The sequence below is a fragment of the Oenanthe melanoleuca genome, chromosome 3 (assembly GCF_029582105.1).
Source record: "Oenanthe melanoleuca isolate GR-GAL-2019-014 chromosome 3, OMel1.0, whole genome shotgun sequence".
NCBI classification, from domain to species: domain Eukaryota; kingdom Metazoa; phylum Chordata; class Aves; order Passeriformes; family Muscicapidae; genus Oenanthe; species Oenanthe melanoleuca.
Window position 1 is genome coordinate 98,979,751 of NC_079336.1, and position 17,243 is coordinate 98,996,993.

A 17,243-nucleotide genomic window follows, 5' to 3' on the forward strand; every position below is an offset into this window, starting at 1 on the left:
CTTCCTGCCCTGGGGAATTTCACAGGTGACAGGAACTCAGCTGACCCCTGGGTGGAACAGCCCATCCTTTAACACTTCAACTACCACAAAGCACAAAGCTCCCTGCAGGCACTGCAGGGAGTGAGTATCTGCACATGGAAAAAGCAATTTCAGATTCTAAGGAGCTCTCCAGCTTGGAGAGTAAATGCCATTACTCCTGATACAAACACCAGCCCTTCAAGTGTTTGCATGGTGACCAAAACCCTGAAAGACTGGGAGGGAAAGGTGTATAAAACAGTTAAAAGGGCAGCTCAGTATAGCTTGGACCATTACAGGCATGCTGACTGGATTTACCATCTCTTCAAAAACTGTATTTTTTTTTTTAATTTTAAAAAAGCTCTAATAAACTTATTTCTATCACAAAGGTTTGCAGCAACATCCACAATCCTGAATCACCCAAAGGAACCTCAATGCCAGCAATTCTGCCTGGTGATAGCACAAGGCCAGTGGAGGACAGGGAATGCTTTGTGTGCCAATAAAGATCAATCCTGCCAGAGCTTGTGCCTTCTGTTGCACCATAGGAGTAATTGAACATACAGAGTATATATATTCTATAAAAAAATCATCATTCATATTAAAGTATGTCCATACCACTTTTATACCTGTAAACAATGATAAGAAATTTGACTACATATCTTAACATCATCCATACAAGTATTTCTTGTTGATCTTATTCCTGTTACCCTTAATGCCATAACTACAGAACAAAATTTAGAAATAATTCCAGGCAAAACATAACACAACAAACAAATACTGACCTGATAGTAAGTTTTTATTTGTTTCACCAAAACAGACAAATTTTGAATCCTTAATGATGCATCATTGTTGACTTTTTTGTTTATCCTCTGATTAGCAGACTTTGGATTGCTGCAAAAAGAAAAGAAAAAAGAAAAAATTAAACACATTGAACATAAATCTTTAAGGAAAGAGCTTGAAATGTGTCTCTGACACAGTCAGCTCAGCCCCACATCCTTGTTTGCCATCAGTGCAGCCTCAAACTGGGAGCACCCACCACAATTCCCAGGAAATGTGTCTGACAGGAAAGTTCTTGTGGTGGTATTTCACTACCATGAGGAACAAAATGTAATTTTTAACTTTTAGAATGATGATGAATATGAAACACATTGTGCTAACACACACTAAACTATAAATATAAATATATTTACAGATTTTAAAATATATGTACAGGTTGTTGAAATGTGTCAACAAAAGGATTATTAACTGGAGTTTTTGTCATGCACTGTCACACACTACCAGATTTTTCTCTGGTTTGTCTTGGCTTCAGGGAGGAAATCAATCACTTTTTCCTTCACAAACAGAAAGGACCTGAGGAAATGCAGATGAGTCACCCTTTTTCAATACCTCCTAACACACACAGGACAGCACATCAACCATTCTCTGGGATTTCTCATGGAAAACCATGCAGAATCAAAGCACCCCCCATAACCCCCTCTGAAATGAAAGAATTCCTAAGGGATGGCCAGTGTGAAGTTTCCCACTTTCACAGATTCTTGATACAGCTGCACAATGCAACTTTTGATATTTAATGGCATTATTGTAGTGTTTAATGATATTATTATCAGATAAATGAGAGCTGCCTGGGATGCTGCACTCAGAAACAAACTACCAACTTTTCAAACCAGGGCTCCCTGCAGGGATATGTGTCTGCTGGCTCTGGCTTTATTCAACATTGCCATTAATGATTTCAACAATGGAATACAGAATACACTTTCCAGAACAGCCACTGGCAAACTTTGGGAGGGAAAAAAACCAAAAAAACAACCTTCAAAAAATATTATAGCAATGGAGAATGATCCTGGTAAAGTGCAAAAGTAATGGAATTCAATAACTCACACACAGGCAAAGGATTAGAGTCAGAATCAAATGCAGAAAGAGAAGTCATCTGCTATAAAACAAAAGTGACCTGAACATTGTGTTATCATGACTTCCTCTGATGCAATTTGTCCCTTTAACTGGTAGTTTCACATACTCCCTGTACAAAAATTACATATTTTTCACTTATATACAAGTTACCTACACAAACTTTATTTGCCTTTTACAGCTTGCTTAACTTTTAGCATATCAGGTTTTTTTCAAATATATATTTATGCTTTTTCTTCAGTTTACTGTTACCAGCATTTCCTGGCCTGTAAACACAAATAGAAATAATAGAAAAAAACCACTGCTGGGAAAGGAAGTCAGGTCATATAAAAAATGTACCTCCAACAGACATTTTTAAAAGAAAAGTAGTAGGCATAGGATCTTTTTTCTATACTCATTACTATAAATCTAGGAAAATTAGGACAGGGGTAATTGCCTCATTCCTAAATGTTCATCACCATGTTCCTAAAAATATTACTAACAATTAAAATACATTCTAGAACATATTAGCCAAGCCATGTGACTAAGGTGTGACCTTGGGTTTATTATCATGAGTTCAGCCAACCTGTAGCTTTAAAAGCAACTAAATGGGCTAAAAATAATTCTGCTCTGCAGATGCACAGAACTGGACTCCTCTCCACACTGAATTCATTCAAATTTGTTAAAATCAGAAGAGAAAATCCACAATAAATCCTGCTGACCTACAGAGATCAGCTGAAGTCTCCTATTCCTGCATACATATCTCCAAAAGGCCGATTTGGGCCCTTAATCTTCATCTTTAATCTTAATGACCAGGGGATTATCTCTGGGCTTTTTCATCATCTTCAGCAGCATTTCTACAGCCACACATTTCAGATGCCTCTCCCTTTAGAGCACTCACAACAGGGCACAGGGGTTTCCTGGACATTGTGCCAGCTCTTATTTTCAGCACTGACACCAAAATTAGCGTGCAACCATAAAGAACTGACAACACAAACGTCATAAAAAGCTCAGGCTTTCCATTTTCTCATTCCCAAAGCTGCATTAGGATATTGAGATTGATCCTGGATGAACAAAAACTTGAATATTTGCACAGCACTGGATCTTCATGACACCAGGGGATCAGCCCCTGACCACCTCACCTCCCTCTATGACAAAACTGACCTGCTTAGTGCCAAAATGATTCATTCCTGTAGCTTAAAACAGAAAGTTGGGGAGGTTTTTTGTTTTGGTTTGGCTTTTTGTTGTTGGCTTAAATTGCAGGAAGCAGTTTACTGAGGTTGTGAATTTGTGGTGGGAAAACTTGGGCCACAGATGTGCCCTGAACTGTGTTTTTACCACTTTGGAAAACTCCACTGTCCAGTTTCAAGATGCTGTGCTAGAGCTGTTAAAATCAGAATGTTAGCCTTGGGACAACCTGGTGCACAGAAAAAAAAAATATTTTAAACTTTCCCAGATTATGGCAAAGGGGCCAACAGAAACCTCAAACTCCAAGTTCCCTTAACATTTTTCAGCAGAACTTAAAAGAATAAAAAAGAACTTTAACCCCCTTTTTTTAAGGTTCAATGAAATCAAGGTAGTGAGATATCAGTACTAACTCTACTAATCTCTTCCAATCATTTTTGATTTAATTAAACATGTACCCTCAATAACTCACTATTGGTAGTAGATTCCTTTTTCTGGTATTTTTGGTAATGAATGTCCTCTTGGTTCATTATTCTCCAACCATGGGAAGTCACTCTCAATTAATACATGTTAGCCATGACCAGGATGAGTGACTTGGACAGAGAATTGTTTCCACTGTTTCCCAGAGTGAAACCCTGCACTTCTCCTCAGTGCTGCAGTAACTGGGAACTTTCTAACCAGATTATGTCATTAAATGATTACAAACACAGACTGTTTACAGGCTACCTACTAAAATGAAAATAAACACTGAAAACCAAGGGATTCTTCCACCAGGTGCCCTCTGTGCTGGTGTTGGGCACAGCTCCCTCATCTTCAGTCACTGATTTATTTCTACCTTTCAGACTGTGTTACAGCTGTCAGGTTTGTGGATGGAACAGCCAAGCACAGACCTGACAGATCCTCCCTCACACCACTGCTATGAAAGGACCATGATTAGGTCCTTGAACAGGAGATTCCTTATTTAAAAAAAAATAACTAAACCCACCTTCATTTCCAATACTGATAACCAGGTGTCATTTTCTCAAATGCACTAAACAGCATTTTAAATATTATTTATTTAGTCAATATAGCTCATCATCTTAAGTATTGATGTCATATTTTGTCCCTCTCAAAGAGGAAATAATATAGCAGGATGTTGGCTACACATTTCCATTTTGTCTTGTTTGCAGAACTAGAATTTTTCAGACTGGTCCAAGTCATAGCATACTAATATTTTTTACCACACATGAAGTCTGATGTGCACCTATTTTTCATACAGAAAGATAAAATTCTAAAGTTGAACAGCCAAAACTTTCTAAGAGCATCTTTAAATTCATTTACAGTTCTTGAAAATTAATTTAATAAATATTTTAATTAAGCACTTGCACCGTTATGTTGAGCTGTTGAATTTTATGACCAGTAAAATGTTTATATTTTATTAATGCAGAACAATTCTGTTTATTAGAATACATTAGGCCAAGTGACACTGAAATAAACTGGTGGAAACACAGGATGCAAATTCAATAATTTTGAAGATCAAAAGGTCCATTTTGGAACCAGTTTAAGACACAGCTTTAAAAAGCAGCTTTTTAAAAACCCAGGATTCTGGTGGCTACTAGAAACATTTTTAAGGCCATCCATGCTCTGACCTGCTCCTTTTATGAGGTGGGGATACTGAGCTGCTTCAGTGGCAAACAGCCCAGCAAAATAGGGCAAATCTGTCTAGAAGTCGATAGGAAGCAGAGCAGTAAAAGATACCCTTAAGCAATTTCACATTTAAGAGCAACCTACTTATGACAAGATACATTAATTTCAATAGCAATAAAAGCAGACAGGAGCATCTATCCCAATAATGCATTAGTTTAAAACTCCTGATTACAGAACTTCAGTGATTTTGAAATACTACCAGAGTCATGAATCACAGATTGAGACTTCATATAATCAGGGATTATGTGTCTTTAATTTTTCATTGACCAAAATCTATCAGAAATGGGAATGTGATAGCTTAATGGCCTTGTGCTTAAATCTATGCAGACTGCAAACCAGTTGTGTCCTCCCTTGCCATCTGTTCCTTGATGGTGCTTAATGATTAAGTCTGGTATCATAACACACCCTAATTTGAAATATACCATTGTTTGATGTATTTGGTGAGTTCAGGGAAATGCTACCCTGTGCTTTAGCTTACAGCAGCACAGCATTCACTGCTGCAAATCAATGCTTCATGCCTAATGAAGTTTATTTTCTGCAAAGTCCTTTTAACTGGAACATAGAGGTTCACTATTGGTATCTGTCAAATATTTCAGTAATTACTGATAACAGAATTTTGGGATAGAATGCCTAATGAAGTTTATTTTCTGCAAAGTCCTTTTAACTGGAATGCTGAGGCTCACTATTGGTATCTGTCAAAAATTTCAGTAATTACTGATAACAGAATTTTGGGATAGACTTCAACTAATAGAGCAGCATCTTCATCATATACTAATAAGCATGCTCAAAATGTGTTTGACAAAGAGATTTAATCCAACAGTGTCCTTTTACTGATAAAACAATAAAAAAGTCAAAACAAAACTGGAGAAAAATTAATAATCTTCAAACTGCATAAATATTTGACAATCTAGGTTGGACAACACCTGTATTTCTACCCTCAAGACTGAGCAAAATCCACTGCACAGCAGAAACAGTCGTGCAGTTCTGCACACATCTGCTCAAACATCTGAAGGTATCCCAAGCACTGAGATACCCTTTGCCACAAGATCAGTATTAAAACCTCACTTTAAGGACACTCTGCTAAGTCTGCTCTTAGCAAGGACTGCCTGTGTGTGCCAGAAGCCCAACAGCTGCACCCAACGTTTTCTGCCTCGTGACCATGCTTTGGGAAGCAGGCCTAACAGCAAAGTCTCTTGGCCCTTGCACAAAACCCCACTTCCTAGGATTATGTCCAACATCATAAACTGCTGGGAGGCTGAAGCCCTATGTCTACTTAAGAATAAAAAACAACCAAACCACGACCAAGTGGCCTAAACCAAACAGAGTGGCTGGTGGGATCCCAGGGAGCTGTGCCAAGATCATTCCCATGGATACTGAGCAGATGCAGGCAGCTTCCCTGTGCCAGCCTCAGCTCAGCATCTCTGCAGCTCCACTGCTCCCAGGGCACTGCCAGCACAGGAGCTGCAGCTTCCCAAGGCTCCTGCTCAACACCCCTGTGCCACCCTGCTCCAGGGATGGGGACCTGCTGCACATCACAACCTCTGTGTGAAGTGACATCCCCTCACATCCCCCCAGATTTACATGGGAATGTGCATTCAACAGGTCTGCTGACTGACCTTTCATTTCTTCCTCCCAGGGTTTAAAAAAAAAAAAAAATCACAACAAAATTAAGTCTAGAACAGCCCCCATTTATTTTTGTTCTCTTTTCCCTAGCTGCAGTAAGGAAGATGGATGCAGGTGAGTTACATGTGTGAGAAAAGAAGAAAGGAGGCAAAATAGCTCCCCTGTCATTGACTAAGCACACTCTTGTGGGAAAGACCAAAAACCCCCTAATTTCCAAGTTTATACAGCAACCACTGTCCTTACCACCAAATAGTATGAAATAACTTCATTACTTTTGTTTCACCCTGACCATTCTTTTCCTATCACACTAAAAGGTAGTATGTAAAAAAAATAAAGTTTTCTGCCAAAAACTGAACCTAGTGAGTCACTGCTGATGGGTGAGCTCCCCACAACAAATCAATGAATGTGGAGCAGCCTCTGCTCCACAGCTGGCAAAAGGTAACCTGGCTGCCACCAAATTAACAAGTGTCACTCACAGAAAGGAAAATCTATAGGATTCAGAGCAGCACAGAACACCTAATATACAAAATTTGGTAATTCCTAGAAGAAACATCAACAAACAAACTTTTTAATTGAGGAAAAATATATGAGAACCAGAAAGTCTGACAAACACTCCAACAAATCTAAATATCTTTCAAGGGATATCTTGTTAGTTTGCTTGGTTGGTTTTGGAGGGTTTTTTTAACTACAGGAGGTTTAGCAGGAAATATCATTTGAAAAGGAAGAATTATACTGCTGTAGCACTTGCACCACACAATTTTCCAAATTAAATTAAACCCAGAAGGTGCCCATGGATGCAAAAGAGGAGAGGAAAGCAAGAGCATGGACATTCCACAGAAGCAAAATACTGAGGACCATGAAATCTAAAGTTTTGACTTCTACTTCAAGCACTGCTTGCTATTTTCCCCCCTCAGAACCAACATTTTTTACTTCCAAAACTACTCCAAATTTTCAAGATCTATTCAGTTCAGTACCAACTAATAGCAGTTGAGAACTGCTTGACTTTGTGATGAGCTCCTGAAAGTGGCTATGAAAAGGAAAGGGAAAATTGCTATGTAGGATTTAAAAGCAATAGACATATATGCAGTGTTTTCTACTGAAGCATGAAGAAAAAAAACTTTTAAGAGGCATTTGTAAGCACAAGGTTTTTTTCTTCTATTCTAGGTAACAGCACCACAGCAGCATGTACTTGGTTTTATTTGATAATCACAGCACCACCAAAAATTATCTCTCCTTTGAAAGACTTAGAAAAGCATTCACTCATTTTACTCTTGACTTTAAACTTGGCTGAAGCTACAACTTCTCAAAAAAATTATTAATTCTTGCTTCAGAGTCACAACAGTCTGACCACAGGTAAACACATCAGTTCTCAGCACTAATAACAACAGGAAACACTGATGTGTGATCAGCCAAGTGAGATGGCACCAAAGCTACACAAATATTGCAGTTTTAGTGACTAGAAAGACCTTCAGTTGTAAAAATAGCATTGCATAGATTTCCACAAAATACTTTTGGTTGAAACACCATGACTGTAGATAACTTCCTTTCTCATGAAGGGAAACAAACCCTCTATAAGTCAATTAGTAATAATAAAATACACATTTTCAACTTTTCTCATTTTCAGACCAGTAACAATGTGACATTTGTCTGCATTCTCTCATACATCTCCTAGCATCTGTATTCTGGTTTTGCCCAGCACACACAATACTCCAAATATACAAGTGTATTCCCAAGCTACCAGGAAATTCCAGAAGACACTTCTTGCTCAGGGGCTTATTTAAGAAAAACAAAGATACCACACAGAGGAAAAACTAAATCAAATATTCCCCTGAAGCTTAAACCAAGATAAAATTCTGTAATAAACCTAAGTGGACTGTCTTCTGTCACTACAGGAAAGGAAGCAAGTATTGGAGTGTCTCTAAATGTGCAACACAAAGATTCACTCAATGGCCAGGAATACGACAGGCACCATTTATGAGTTCATCCCTTACAATTTCCCATCCAAAAATACAACATCAGACAATTTTGGCTTGTGTCAAGCAGTAGCCTGGCTTCAATTCAAAGCCTTGGAATCAATTAATCCCATGAAAGGAAAGGGAGGCATTTTGCAAACAGTGCCTCTGGAGCATCTTCAGGATAAAGACTGGACTCTAAAACAAAGTAAACAAACACAGAGACTCTCACACAGCTACTCCCAAATAATCCTTGACCACTGAAGTCATGTGCTCTAACAAAGCAGCATTTTGGAAAAATGTCCTGATCCCTAAATAATTGCTACCTAGGGAAAAGTGGTGAATTATGAAAGACAAGGAAGGCAACAAATTGCTATTTTTCTTAGAGAAAAAAAAGAGGGGGAATAAAAATAAGAGGGACATATGAACAAAAACAAAAAATCAAAAGTCCTTTTTGAACAGAAGAAATAAATGAGGAAAATCTAGAAGTAAGTCTCAAATTTGGTGTAGGATGAGCATGTTTTAGCACCCAAATTCAGTTAACTAGGTTAGTTTGTAAAAGAAAGATCAGAGCACAGCAATACTTTGCAAAGGTTGTGGTGGAGAGATGCCCAGACCAGCCATGAAATCTGAAATAGCACAGCCCTGCACTGAAGGGCACAAGCTAATCAGCCAGGTGTCTGCAGCTAACTTCAAACCCTGGATTTTACTGCTCCTGTTATTCCCACAGAGTGCTTTGAAACAGCATGGAGAAGGTGAAATGCAAAATTCTCTGAAAAAGAAACTGCAAAGCCACAGTGAATGTTTGTTCATTCTCTGCCAGAATGCTTTCAATGCTGAGACAAGTTATTTTGATATTAGATCTAAGATGGCTGTTTATGGAACAGGTTGACAGGCTTAACAGAAACCTCTGTATGTATTTAAAAACAGTTTTTAATTCAGTTTTTATTCCCTGGCCCAAGGTACCAGCCTATAGTAAGGATGGAGTCAGTAGCAGGCTACTAAAAGAAATAAGGAGACAGAGTCAAAGAAAAATAACCAAGATGGCACATGAAGGAAAGAGGGAAGAAGTGGATGTGTATGTGTGTGTAAAGGAAGGTTAGATTATTTAATTCCTAACTTTCAAAATTTTGCAAGGAACAAGAGTGAACTGCAGAGTAGTTTCCTGCTCAGAAATAAATAATGGTAGCCAGGATGGAGGGAAGTGGAGATCAGGGTACAAAAGCATAACAAAAACTAGTAAAACACAGACAAGACAAGATCAAGCACTTCAAGCTTGATCAACCCAAGCAATTTTCCCCTTTATCTATGAAAAAACCAAGCACCTCAGCCTGTGTCCACTTAATCATTATTACTCTACATTTTCCTTTTCCTAATCAGAAGGGTTTCATTCTAACAGTCCTGGTGTACATTGTGCTGGACCACTTATTAAAGAATTTGCCTCTTCACAGAGAAAGTGACTGCTACAAATTCAGCTTTCCTGAAGAAAAATCTCAGCCCTGCTGCTGCAGAACCACTCTTGGGAGCAACAGCTCTCACAAAGTCCAAGTGACACCTTGCACCTGTGGAAAACCTGACAGAGCACATCTGGGAAGTGTGAACCTACACCATGCAGTGATAAAGGTGTGGACTTAATATCTGACCTTTTTTCCTAAAGCACACATTCCCACTTCTGCTGCCAAAATCTCTGATTTCCTGCTCCCCCAAACTCTTTTCCATTTCCCCAGCAGGCAGAGGCTGGCTGAAGCTGCCTCTCCCTCCCTGGCCTTCCCAAGAAGGAGTTAATGGGATTGAGTGGCTGCTGCACTCTTTCACAGAGCCAGGCAGCTGGCTCCAGCACTGCAGAGCCAGTCCAGTTTTCAGGGAAAGAAGATATAGGCAAGCCAGGAGTATGGGCTGGCAAGCTCAAGTGCTTGGAAAAAAGCACACAACTGAAGGCTGAGAGCTCAGAACAGCAGCCAAGGAAGCTGTCCACATTCTAGGCACACACCACCAGCGTGCTGGGAGCAAACAGGCAGCCAGTCCACCTGGAAAATCTGATGGTGTGAAAGGCCTGCAAGTGGATCCAGTCAGCAAAAACACTGGGAGAATGGTAAAAGGGGAAAAACCCAGGAGAAGAATAAAAGACTTCATCTTTCAAGTAGTTTTCAGCATGTCTGGATGCAAAGACTGATATGGAAAGTATCACTTAATTTATGTAATTAAGACCAAAGTTATAAACGGCACACTGGAATGAAAGCAGCCTGGTTTTCCAGACAGTGGATTAAATTCACTCAGTTCCAGAGTTTGGTTCTGTACATTACCAACTCTGCACATAGTCTGGTCCAATAGTTCCCTTAAAGCAGATTTATTTCCACAAATACAAAGCACAGTAAAATAAAACAATTAGAGCTAAAATACTGTTTCAAGTCTTTGTTGTTTGACCAAATATTAATGGTGGTGGTAAATGCAATGAAAGCCTCCATCCTGTAACTACTTGCAGCTGTCTCATTTTATTCAAAGGAACCAGCAAGACTCTTGTCAGTTTGGGAACCACAGCTCATACTAAAAGACTTTCATCATTTCTTACCCAATCCTACTGGAATCCAGTTAACAAATATCAGAGAACAAGATCTATCAAAAATGAAAATAAATACCACTTAGAAAATGAGTGTTTCTGTAAAAATAGTGTGATTCTTTTGGACCAGTGGAGTTTATAAACAGCACAGTGCTAAGACTATTAAAAAAAGCCCTGAGGTGATGTTAATCAGGTTCTGGAAAAATATCACCAGGACAACTGAGTATTATTTTACTGCAGTTGCACTTGGGTGTGCAACAGGTGACTAATCCATTGAATTACACTGGTTCACCGATTTCAGTACCACACACAACAGACTCCACTGAGCACTTCATAAAGATCATTTTAGGAACATTATGATACAGAGGTGCAGTGAAGGTATGAAGCATTCCTGGCATGCCCCTCCACCTCCCTGCCAGGGCAGAACACCACTGCAGTGATCTCTCGTGCTCTGATTTATTTCCAAGAAGCATGACCCCTTTTTTGTATCAAAGAGCACCAAGATAAAGGCTCAGATTTAGAAAGACAGATGGGTTTCTATCCACAAGCATCAGATACTGACTGATCCCAGCAGAAGGTAAGTAACCAGATACTTCTGAAGAACGGGACCTAAATTTAAACAGGAAATTAGAGACATTCTCTCAAGTTAGAAGCTAATACTATAAACACTGGGACTCTCCTTAATTAAAAATAAAATTTAAAAATAATGATTAAATTGGCTTGTAGCATCTCCAGCAAGGAAGAGCCCATCAGGTATAACTGGACAATGAACAGAATCTGTAAAATTTTCACATGAAACACCCAAAGATAAAAAAACATAAAGGAATTTAATGAATTCTCTCATGGATGAGGTGCTAATAAACTCAGTGCTGATAAATGCCACAATCTCAGCACCATGACATCTTGCAACCATTCCAATGCTGACACCTCTCTTCCTTGTCTGAATCATTACAATTGTAGAAAATAAAGTTTGATCCAGACAAGCACAAGGAGAAACAAATGCTGGACTCTCACTTGTAGATGATGGAGGACAGGATTAACTCTTTTCTAACTGAACAAAAAACCTTCTCTAACTAACAAACCACTTTTTTTTTTTTTTTTTACTGTGTAACTGTTTACAAACCATGCCTAATCCAATATTAACACTCACTTTTATGGTCACAGAATTTGTTTTTTCAACATTTGGCAAGAATAAAGTAAGTATTAAAGTAAATGTGCAGCAGGACCACAGCACCTCTAACAGCCCCCACTGCCATAGCTCCTAACCACAGACCTCTAGTTTGCATGTGAAGTCACTGAGCTTTAAAAAAAAACCAAAACAAACAACCAAAAGCAATTCCCCAGCCCTCTGAAGAAAAACTTTTCTTTTGAAGTCATATGACACAATTTTTTCTGCCACATTTCCTCAATGTATGGCAGTAAAGAATGGAAGGAAAATAAAAGAGAAATAAAAATGGAAAACACTGGAAATAATCTGTACTGATGATTAATTAAAGCCAGATCTCTGAAGTGATTTTTTCTTGCAAATGAAGCCACTTGCTTAATAGTTGGATATTCAAAGTGAGCAGGACTAAAAGTTAACACAGGTTTCCACAGTGACTTCACCACAGACAGGACCACACTGCAAAACATGAAACAATTTTTCCCCTATTTCAATCCTGGCACAAAACCCAAAACAAACTGAACTTTCCCAAAATGTGAACAGAGTTCTGAGAGGCAGTTCTAAGCAGTAACCAGCAGTTATACATCTCAGTTCCCAAAAAACCTGCCAGTGTAGTGACATATTTCTAAAACTATTTTTTTTTTGTGCACCAATGCTTTCCACACACCTCCAGTTTGAAGCAGTTTTCACTGCTCTTAATACCAAACTAATTTTTTAAAAAATTAGAGATTTAAAAAATCTCCAATGTGTATTTTTTACACATACACACCCAATGCTTCTTAAGTACAGTAATCATGGCATGGGGTCAAGGATGCACAAAGTCACAGCCAAATTCAACACACAGTGCCTTAGGCATGGCAATGTTCCTTCTCCACAGTTTTCCATTTCACATACATGCATCAGGTATCAATTTATACTCAGCATTAAAAAATTGACTGAAAAAAGTTTAAGACTATATTCTCCAAAATCACCTTGTTCCAGTGCTAAATTTGCCTTCCAGCTGTCCAACTTTTTTATCCCATAGAAGCTCTACATATCAAATGTGTGGCCACAGCTGACAATTTATTTATTTTATGCAGTCCAAAAAAAAAAGCTACAAAATAAAAATAGTATTCTTCAGTGAAATGCATCACTTAAAATTCTCATTAAAGTGTGCCAGAATTCGCTCAGAATTTTTTTTTTCCAAAAAGCTCCATTCCACCAAGTTTTCCATGTTTTCCAACATTAGGGTGAGTATTAGGAGTGAATACTTGGGAGTCTTGGTTGCACAGAAGTAGGTGACAAAGCAAATACTGGTTTCAAAAAGCTGTGAATTCACACTTAAATGTGGTAAAGTGTTGCTCTTTTGACACCTATCAGTTCCACCAAGGGTAAAAACTTTTAAAGCACTAAATATGAATAAAAGCTAAAAGCAGAGCAAGAGGATGCCCATCCTGAGCAGTGCTCCTGAGGAACAGCTGCCAACACAAGCTGCTCATGCACTGATGGATGCACCCAGCCAGCCATAAGCCCACAACTTTTCATACCTACACAGAAAATTGATGAATTTCTCTGCAGAGACTCAAAATGTTTTTTTAAAAAAACGTATGTAGAAATTTTTGCACTAGTAACACTTTTATGATTATATCACTAGACACCTGACAAGTGTTACTCCCCAGAATGACAGTAGTGGGCAACATTCCAGTCAAAATTATGATTAACAGAGAGCCACTGTAAAGGATTTTTTCTGACAACCCGAGTTTTCAATAAGCAGTTTATAAAGCCATATAAAAACGTTTCTTCTGTTGGCTATGGCCAGAAAACACTCTACACTCACAATTAAAGCATCAGTTTTACTGCTCAACTGTTACCACTCTAATTTGGAAGCATGGAAAACGAAGATGAAGGAGTTTAAGGGCAGTCCCTTTGCTCAATGAACAATCCTGTGTGAGCTGCACGCCATCCTTAAGTTGCATGTCACGTGCACCAAGATATGGATTAGAACCTTATTAGCCAAGCAAATTTATTCAAAATTTTCTTTATGAGCATGACTTACAGCAGGATGAACCTTTTCTACTCCTCTCAGTGGAAATCTGGGAAACTATTTACAGTCATCCCATTTTCCAGTAAGTTCTACAATGATGATTCAGCCTGTATCACACTATACATCCTGCAAAATACATTGCCTGGACATTCAGCTGTGCAGAGCCGGGATCTGCCACCATCCCAAGCCTCCTCTCAACTCCCCACATGACCGTGTCACGCACAAATGAGAGTAATTCACCAAGGTCAATACGGGGAGATGAGGGAAAAGGGTTTTTTATAAGGCAGGAAAAAAAAAAAAAAAAGAAGATAGATAAGCTAGCAAAAAATTCCCCCAAGGCAGCGCTTGCCCACACTCACATTTGCAGCATGACTTCGTTCAGATACACTCCATCCACCAGCGCCACATATTCCTCCAGGTTGGTCCCATTTCCTCCAGCCAGCGGCCCGAACGTCTTCACCTGGAACAGAAGCAGCAGCAGCAGCACGGTGACACCAACTCCACCTCGCTGGAACAATGAATAAGCCGGGAACGGGTGAGGGGAGGAAAATGAACGCTTACCCAGGTGACAAGAGGGCTCGACATGAACTGCTCCAGAAGGGGTGTGAAGATCTCGTTCTCCATTTTACAAAAAAATGGTTAACATCAATGCAGCTCCTCTGATGCAGAAAATTAAGGATAAGTCCTTCACTGCAGCAACTCTCTGGAATGCTCCAAGGATTCAGCTGGAGTGAGTGAACCCCATTTTTACCGAGCGATGCAACAGCAACAAAAGTGAGTGCACTGGCAAGCAGGATTTGTCTTCCTCTTTCAAGAAAAAATGCATCCGAAAGTCCATCTACGCATATTTCAGCCTTTCCATTGATGCCTCTCCCTACATAGGGAAGGGGTGGAAGGAAGGAAGGAAAGAAAAGAGGGAGGCTGCCTAGCTACTGGGATTCTGCATCAGACAAAAAAAAAAAAAAAAAAAAAAAAAGAGAGAGGAAGGAAAAATCTGCTTCAGCAGCGGCAGCGCCTCAGAAAGGAAGGAGAAATTCCAGCCAAACTCCGCAGGCTCATCCTGCCCCTTCCCCACAAAAAAAGCCCCGAGCCCGGGCGAGCGGAGCTCGGGCAGCGCCCCCCGCCCCTCAGGCAGCCGAGCCCCCCGGGCTTGCACCAGCGCCGCGCTGCCCCCCGCAATGCCACCGCCGGGGAGCCGGCCGCCGCAGGGATCGGGGGCTATTTTAAATCAGTTCCCTTTTCTAGCCCTTCCCTTTTCCACTAAACTACGACGCCAGAGAGCGGCACGACCGGCACACGCCGCCCGGCCCCGCAGCCTCGCCCTTCCCCCGCGCTGGCCGCTCCCCTCAGGCTCCGCTCTCCCCTCGCCGCTCCCGGAGCGGCCCCTGACCCCTCCCCAGCTGTTCTGCAGCCGCTCCGCCGCCGCTCCCGCGGCACCGGCTCCGCTCCCCACCCTCGTCCTCCGGAACTGCGGGGCCACCTCGCCTCAGGCAGCGCGGCCGCGCCGCATCGCTCGCCCCCCCGGCTCGCCCTCCTTCCCTCCCCGCCTGCCTCCCGCTCTCTCCCCCTGCCCGGGGCCGGCCCCGCCGCGCGGATCCCTCCGCCCGCAGCCGGGTATCCCTCCGCCGCCGCGCGGGGATGGCGGCGCGATGAGAAAGGGGCGGGGCCGCGCCCCAAACCGCTGCAGGACTCGCGCCCGGCGCGCGCGCGCGAGCTGCGGCTGCGGGCAGCGCTCGGCCCTCGGCGTGAGGGGGAGAGACAGAGCCTCGTCCCTTCCCCGCGCCGGGAATAAAGGTGCCCCTGAGGGATGGTAATGCTCTTCCAATCCCCCTTCTGGGGGGAATAGAGGTACCCGTGAGGGAGGTGCTCTTCCATTCCCCTCCTGTGGAATAAAGATGCCCTTGAGGGGAAAACTCAGCCAGCGCGGGCGGGGTATTCTCCATTTCCCTCAGGAGAATAAAGGTGCCCGCGAGGGGAAAAAGTGTCGGAGGGAAAGATGCTCTTTCCTTCTCCTTTGAAGAAAAAAGGCGCCCACGAGGGGAAAACTCGGCCCAGAAGAATAAATGTGCCCGTAAGGGGAAAAACACGGGAGAGACGGAGAGGTTCTTCCAATCTCCTCTTGTGCCATGAAGGTGCCCGTGAGGGAAAAAGGGCGGGAAGGAGATGGGCTTCCTTTTCCCCTTTGGGGAATAAAGATGCTCGTGAGGGGAAAAGGGCAGGAAGGAGATGCTCTTCCATTCCCCTCTGGGGAATGAAGGTACCCGTGAGGGAAGAAAAAAGCGCGGAAAGGAGAGGTTCTTCCAATCGCCCCTTGTGCCGTGAAGGTGTCCGTGAGGGGAAAAGGGCGGGAAGAGATGTTCTTCCTTTCTCCTTTGAGGAATAAAGGTGTCCGTGAGGGAGATAAATGCTCTTCCATTCCCCGCCCCAGGGAAGGAAGGTATCCGTGAGGGAAAAGAGTGTGAGGGAGGGAAATGCTCTTCCATTCCTCCCCCAGGGAATAAAGGTGCCTGTGAGGGGAAAACTCGGTACAGGAGGGATATTCTCTATTTCCCCTAGGAGAATAAAGGTACCTGTAAGGAAAAAGCACGGGAGGAAGAGAGGGAGGAAGGGAGAGGCTCTTCCATTCCCTTCATGTGGAATAAAGATGCCCATGAGGGGGAAAGTGTGGGAGAAAAAGATGGTCTTTTATTCTCCTTTGGGGAATAAAGGTGCCCGTGAGGGAAAAACTCAGTGCAGGACCAAGATGTTTTTCCATTTCCCTTTTTGAGAAAAACTCATACCCTCAGGAACTGGAATCCAGAAGCAGGACAGGTTTTCCCCTCAGGAACTGGAATCCAGAAGCAGGACAGGTTTTCCCCTCAGGAACTGGAATCCAGAAGCAGGACAGGTTTTCCCCTCAGGAACTGGAATCCAGGAGCAGGACTGATTTTCCCCTCAGGAAGTGGAATCCAGGACAGGTTTTCTCTTCAGAAGGCAGAATCCTGACACACCCATGTTAAGGTAAAATCCAACTTTCTGGAAAGGTTTTGTGGGGAATCAGAGGATGGCAAGCAGTGTGCTGGCCCGATCCATTGTCCCTTCCCTGAGCCTTCTCCTGCTACTTGTGCTTCCAGTACAAAATCCTACATTAATATGCATGGATTATATATCTGCTTA

General features: G+C 41.7%; 1 protein-coding gene across 6 annotated transcripts in view; it reads right to left on the minus strand.

Annotated features, from left to right (window-relative positions):
• The window catches only part of CCDC88A (coiled-coil domain containing 88A), a 63,509-nt gene extending 48,085 nt beyond the window's left edge, over positions 1 to 15,424 (minus strand). For 2 of the 6 annotated variants that reach the window (XM_056487174.1, XM_056487171.1), the window contains exons 1-3: positions 14,649 to 15,422; positions 14,447 to 14,547; positions 798 to 906 (exon numbers count right to left, since the gene is read on the minus strand). In XM_056487174.1, coding sequence (XP_056343149.1) covers positions 798 to 906; positions 14,447 to 14,547; positions 14,649 to 14,711 — 273 coding nt within the window. In that variant the 5' untranslated portion in view covers positions 14,712 to 15,422. Of the gene's footprint in view, positions 1 to 797; positions 907 to 14,446; positions 14,548 to 14,648 lie in introns of all 6 variants that reach the window. The other 4 variants (XM_056487176.1, XM_056487175.1, XM_056487172.1 and 1 more) reach the window with 3 other exon arrangements.
• Positions 15,425 to 17,243: the final 1,819 nt, after the last annotated feature.